The sequence below is a fragment of the Crocuta crocuta genome, unplaced genomic scaffold (genome assembly GCF_008692635.1).
Source record: "Crocuta crocuta isolate KB4526 unplaced genomic scaffold, BGI_CrCroc_1.0 scaffold13, whole genome shotgun sequence".
NCBI classification, from domain to species: domain Eukaryota; kingdom Metazoa; phylum Chordata; class Mammalia; order Carnivora; family Hyaenidae; genus Crocuta; species Crocuta crocuta.
Window position 1 is genome coordinate 7,248,792 of NW_027530007.1, and position 6,255 is coordinate 7,255,046.

The 6,255-nt window shown below is 68.8% G+C and overlaps 1 protein-coding gene across 1 annotated transcript in view; it reads left to right on the top strand.

Annotated features, from left to right (window-relative positions):
* Window positions 1-6,255, top strand: part of MEGF6 (multiple EGF like domains 6) — a 78,560-nt gene that overhangs the window by 56,775 nt on the left and 15,530 nt on the right. Inside the window, 5 exon segments of the mRNA XM_077763994.1 lie at window positions 4,669-4,794; window positions 5,150-5,236; window positions 5,408-5,443; window positions 5,599-5,736; window positions 6,158-6,253. Coding sequence (XP_077620120.1) covers window positions 4,669-4,794; window positions 5,150-5,236; window positions 5,408-5,443; window positions 5,599-5,736; window positions 6,158-6,253 — 483 coding nt within the window.

The window sequence follows — 6,255 nt, forward strand, 5'->3', positions numbered from 1 at the left end:
ATTGTGGGTGAGCAGCTTATAGGTGGGGGTCTGCGGGAGGGCACCATAGGACCCTCCGAGGGCTCTGATGGGGGGGCTGGACTTCCTGCCGCTGAGAAGCTGTGGGGCCCTGCCCTCCTCTCCTCTGGGGCTCTCAGGACATGCAGAGGAGCTGGGCCTTGTCTGAGGTTTAAAGGGCGCCTTCTGAGCCCAGGGCACCCTAGGGCTGTAGCACAGGATTATGGGAAGAATCAGAGTAGGACGCCCCCCGCCCCGCCCCGTGCAGCTCTGGGGCCGGCTGCACAGCTGGGGACCCTCTCCAGGGTCTGCTGGGGTCCTCTGCTGGGGGAGGGCTGCTGGGAGCCAGAGTTCTGGANTGCGGGCCTGTCTTGGGGTGCTCCACGTCCCGGGGCCCTGAGGGATATGGGAAGTCCTCAAGGGACGCACACTGGAGAGGGAGCCTTGAAGCACCCGAGCAACTTGCCTCCGAGGCAGGGAGAGGGCAGAAAGTGCTTTGGAAACAAAGCACAAAAAGGTTTCAGTTCTTAAAAATGAGAATTTGCCAGAAGGATTTTGCCAGCAGCCTGAGGCCCCTGAGTACCACCCACTCAGCCTGGCCCCAGGAGAGGCAGAAGTCGCCTGGCGTCTTGGGCCCTCCATCTCCAGGCTGCCCTCCTGGGTGTCTCCCCCGGCTCTGGGGTGGGAAGAGTGAGTGGGGCAGGGGGCAGGGTCGGGGTGGGAAGAGCGGNCCTCGGGCCACCGAGCTGGCCTCTTGCCTTGTCTGACTCGGGGCGGCAGGGCCTGGGACGCCTTGGCCAGGTGTGTTCAGGGAAGCCGGTGCGCTTTTCTGCCCCGCCTGGCAGAGCGCCAGCCCGCAGACCCGCAGGCCCGCGGGGACCGGCTGCTGGTGGCTTCATACGTGGCGCTGGGAAACCTGCCTCCCCTGTGCGGCTGGGCCAGCCAACTCCTGCCCAGTGGTCCCCTCTGGACCCTGCCCTGGGACGTGGACGCTTCCCCCAGCCCCCTCGGCAAGCGGTACAGCACAGGGTCCGTTTGAGGGGCCACGATATCACTGGCTCAACGGGTAGAGGGTCCGTCCGAGTGACGCCCCTCTCCCCGCCCCAGCCCGTCACCAGGAAGAGGGGGTTTTCTCCACCCTCCCCTGCCCTTGGCCTCTGCCCCTTGGCCTTCTGGACTACTCTTCCCCCGACCCACGCCAGCCCTTGGGGGGGGGGGTTCTGCCGTCAGCATGCATTCCCCACCCCACCCTCTTCGCCGGTGGCGCGACGCCCCTACCGGGTTCCCGCCCCAGGAGTCACAGGGGCCCTGTGGTGCCCGCGGCGTCGGAGAGGGTCTCCCCAGCCCTGCCCTTCCTTGGGCCTCTGCCAGCTGTGCCACGTGGGCTCAGGGCGGTCCTTTCCCCTCCAGACCTGGGTCTCCCAGTGAGGGGAGCAGCAAGGGGGTGCTCAGAGGGGACCCCCCAGGGAGTCCCTGTTGGCGGCATGTGGGGCTGGTGCCAGAGCCGCAGGCAGGGGGAGGTAGAGGCCTCTAGGCTTGTTTCCAGACCCCTCCCTGCAAAGCTGCATGTGGAGTTCCCTCCGAAACCCGAAACAGGCCGCTGCTGCAAGAAAGCAGGGCCTTTCCGGCCCCGGGGCGGGGGGAGAGGGGCAGTGGGAAGAGCTTCCCCAGCCCTGAGCCTCCCCCCAGAAAGTCCCGGCTTTGGCCGTTGGCCGAGCCCAAGACCCCAGAAGGGCAGCTGCCTGCGCTCAGGAGGGATGGTTCACGCTCGAACCTCTGGGGGGTGGGGGGGGCCGGGCGGCCACAGACCCTGGGGAAACCGTCGGGGAAGGAAGGGCACACGGGCTGAGCGGTGGGGAGGGTCGGCGAGTGTGAGCCTCGAAGAATGGAGTGTGGAGCCGGGCATGGGGCCGGGTGGCGTGGGCCGTGTGAACAGCAGGGGACGCACACCCAGGGCTGGGCAGAGCCTGGGCTTCACGCCTGGGCTTTACCCCAAGGCGGGCGGCGCTGGGCGAGCAGGCCCTGGGGCCCTGCGCGCGGCTGCCTCTCTCCAGCTGGGACTTCGGAGCTGGCTGGGGGTGTGCGGTCTGTGATGGGGCGGGCAGGTCCAGCCCTGGCACGGGGGTGGGGGCGGCCACTTGCAGAGCCGCAGGCAAGCGTACGCCTCCTCGCAGCCGGGGCCCAGCCGCACAAGCCAGAGCTGCCGGCGGGGGGAACGAGGGGACAGAGCCCCAGGGAGTTGCCCCGTCTGGCCCAGCCAGGTGGCCACCCCCTTCCTGCCCTGCCATCCCGGCTCCGTCCCCAGCAGAGGGCTTTCTAGAAGGAAGGATCGTGTGGGTGGCTTTGACCACACGAGGTGCGAGGCTCTTGGGCCCTAGAAACCAAGCCAGCCTGAGGGTAGTAATTAGCAAACCCCGTGAAGGAAGGCAGCGGGCGCCCCAGCCACACTGAGCCGGTCCAGGAACCTCGGGGCTGGGCCTGGAGGCCGCGTGTGCCGCTGACGGGCCTGCCCTCCCGCTGCCCGCCCGCCCCTCGGGACACAGCCCCCTTGCCTCCCCAGCAGAGCCGCCCTGCGGCCGGCCGGCACCCTCTGCCCATCCCCCCTCCTCAAGGTGCTCGGAGCTCCAGGCATCAGGGCTGCCACCTGTGCCTCCCGGAGCGGGGGAGTGGGCCCTCCTCCCTGTGGGCCCGGGTTTCAGCTCAGGTAGGGCCCCTCTCCTCGGTTTGTTCAGTGGACACCTCACCCCTGTGGCTCCTGGGTGGTGGCGGCCCCTGCTGGCAGAAGGCGGCATTGCAGCCCAGCCCTTAGCTCCTGCGGCGGGTCCCCCCCAACAGGTACGTCGACGGGTGGCTTCAGGAGCAGCGGTGCATTTTCTCACAGTTCTGGAGGCGGGCAGCCCCTGCCCACGTTGCCGGCCAGCCTGGTCCTGCTCTCTTCCTGGCGGCCTTGCTGTGTCCTGTGCTGGAGGGAGAGAGACAGGGAGATCTCACGTCTCTTCTTACGAGAACACGGTTTCTGTCGGATTGGGGCCGCACCCTATGGCCTCATTTAACCGTGATTATCTCCATGAAAGCTCTGCCTCCAAATAGAGTCACACTGGGGGTTAAATTTTAGGGACAGGCATGTCAGTTTAGAGGGATGTGAACATTAATCCCGAGAAGGGCTGCAGAGCCGCCTCACCACCCATTTTCTGACCGGTCCTCGGGTTTGCTTCGGGTCCTGATCTGCGGGACTGCGCAGGCTGGGGCATGGGTTCCTCGGGTCTCAGTGCGACCTTCACCACCCACCCCGGGCACCTGCTGTGCCAAAGCCGCCCCCCCCTCCCTCCCGGGGCTGCACAGCCCAGTGGCTGAGAGACATCTGCCTCCTCCGGCTTTCCCGGACTCCATGGCACAGCGTGTGCCCGAGGGCACTGGGCTGGCTCCCTCGTGCCCGCAGCCTGGGAGCACCTGGAACCTTAGCACTTGTGTGGCCGAGCGACAGGAGATGGGCTCCGGAGGCCATGAGGCCGCATGGCGAGCCCCGGCTCCCTCTGCTGGCCTCATCTCCCCGGGATTTGTCCCCTGACTCACTCCCGGGCTCGTCCTGGGGCTCTGCGTGTCAGGGGGTCTCCTTTCCAGCCCTGCCATAGCCCCCTGGGCCCTGCTTGTGCCCGTGGTACCTGTCCTGTGGGCCGCCCTACCCTGTACCCCAAGACCCTCTGCCAGGAACGGGGCTGGCTCAGCTTGTGCTCGGAAACCTCTGGGCGATGCAGTCATAGCATCCCAGGTGAGGCAGGCAGGGCGGGGGTGGGGGGTGAGGGCAGAGTCCAGGTGGCTGGGTGGGGGAGGGGNCACGTGGCAGGCAGGTGCCACAGGGGACTGAGCTGTCCCTGTCACCCTGGTGTCCAGCCCTAGCCCTGCCTCCCTAGTGCTGGTTCGGCCCTGATGGGACCCTGGGCAGGGGCTCCCCAACCGTATGCCTCCCGTGAGGAGCAGAGGCTCTCCCGAGGGTGCCGTTCTCGAGTTTTCTAACGCCCTCTGCTTCTGGCAGACAGCGTGGTCCTGGCGTCCTCGGAGCCTGGAGGCCAGGCACCAGGGCCGTGCGGACGCCATGCCTGCTTCTCAGGCCTGCTGCCCCCACCCCCGCAGGCAGCAGCGATAAGCGGCTGGGGTGGGCAGGGGCTGCGGGCCAGGCCTGTGGGCCGTGGTGGCCACCCTGCCCCCGCCCCAACCCACAGAACAGTGGAAATATCTGGGTCTCCACCACCCACGGCTGGCCCGGCACCTCCTCCAGGGAGCCTCCCAGTCTGTATGGCCTCTGAGCCCTGAATGCCCAGGCTCTCAGTGAGGCCCAGCGTCTTGCACCCCGTGCTGGATGGCGCTGGGTGGGTCTGGAGTCCCTGTCTGCACCCAGGCCCCAGACAGGCTGGGATCGGGTCCACAAACAGACCAGGGTCCCGTGTACCTGTGTGTGGGCCGAGGAGCAGAGCCCGTGAGCATTGCAGGAGCCGTGTCCCTGCTCAAAGTCCCTGCTTCTGGGACACAGAGGGCAGGAGGGGCCCGGAGGCTCCTGGAGGCTCCCTGGAGGAGGCGGTCACGTGTTGTTCCCTGCTCTGTGCCTGATGAGGGTGGGCCCCCCGGCCAGGTTATCCTCCGGGGCCGACCGAGCTCCTGTCTGTGTGTCCCCAGCCATCAACTCCTGTGCCCGGGGCAACGGCGGCTGCCAGCACGAGTGCGTGCAGCTCACGGTGACCCAGCACCGCTGCCAGTGCCGCCCCGACTTCCAGCTCCAGGAGGATGGCAAGCGCTGTGTCCGTGAGTGCGCCGCCAGCCNTGGGACTCCCATAACCCTCAGCCCCCCCCGGGGACCCGAAGCCTGAGCCCAGGGCGGGTGCAGGGGCCGATGCCGGGGCTGGGAGGGGGCTTCAGGGGAGGCGGCAAGGCGCCGTCCAGCCCCTGGTGGGTGCTGGGCAGGGAAGCCCTTAGGCCGTGCTCTGGGGTCACAGGAAGGCCAGGACGGGGCGTGTGGGGGACGATGGGAAGGGCATCTGTGTGCCGGCCCTGGGCTCTGTGTGGTCACGTGGGGCCCAGGCCCCAGCCCTTGGGTGGAAGAGGCGGGCTGGGCGCCACCTGGCATCTGGCCCTGGGGTCCCCGGGCTGCCTGTCGCAGGAGGAGGAGCCTTCCTGATGGGGGCGGTGGGGCCGGCTCGGAGGCCCCGAGATACGGAAACGGGCCAGGGGGGCTGGGACGGGGCAGGTACCGAGGGAGCATAGCCCCCCACTGGACTTCCTGGTCCAGGAGTGAGGGTGGGTCTGAGGGGCCGAGCAGGGGGGCACAGGGGCCTGGGGCCACGGGGCTGGGGGCTGCAGGGCAGCTCGGCTCCCGCTAGGAGGAGGCTCAGAGGAGCTGGCCGGCTGTCTTCTCCAGAATCTTCTCGGGNCGCTGACGGCCGGCAGTGCTACCGTGAGTGGACAGCGGGCGGCAGTGGCCCCGGGAGTGTGGAGGTGCCGGGTGGGGGGGGCCGCACAGGCCGGCTGCGGGGCTCAGGGAGGATCGCGCCAGGTGGGAGAGGGTCGCCAGACCCCGTCCCACGTCCCCGGTGGTGGGTCTCACTGCAGGGATCGAGATGGAGATCGTGAACAGCTGTGAGGCCGACAACGGGGGCTGCTCCCACGGCTGCAGCCACAGCAGCGCAGGGCCCCTGTGCAGCTGCCCCCGTGGCTACGAGCTGGACGCGGACCAGAAGACGTGCATCGGTGCGCGGGCTCCCCGCACCTGCCCCCGGTCTGCGCACTGCTCGGTGCCACGACTCAGCAGCTCTCCGTGCTCCCCTCTGTCCTGCTCGCTCTGCCCTGGGCTGGGGGCGGGAGAGTGGCCGGGGGTGGGGCCTGGGAGAGGCAGCACCGTGACCCTGATCAGCACCCACCACCCCCACCCCCTCGGCCCCCTCTGGGCCTCCTCAGTCAGTCAGTGCCCTGCATGCTGGAAATAGCACCTTGCCGCAAGGTGGACCCCTCACCCCTGCAGCCCCCAGGCTGGCCCCCACAGCCAGGGAGCGGGTGGCCCCGGGGCCGGGGCACGTGTCCCGTGTGTGTGTGCACAGGGCCGGGGTGGTGCGTGCGCTGCTGGGTGTGGGCGGGGCGCACAGGGGTGCCAGCGGCCCTGTGTGCCCCGCAGACGTGGACGACTGCGCCGACTCGCCGTGCTGCCAGCAGGTGTGCAGCAACAGCCCCGGCGGGTACGAGTGCGGCTGCTACGCCGGCTACCGGCTCAGC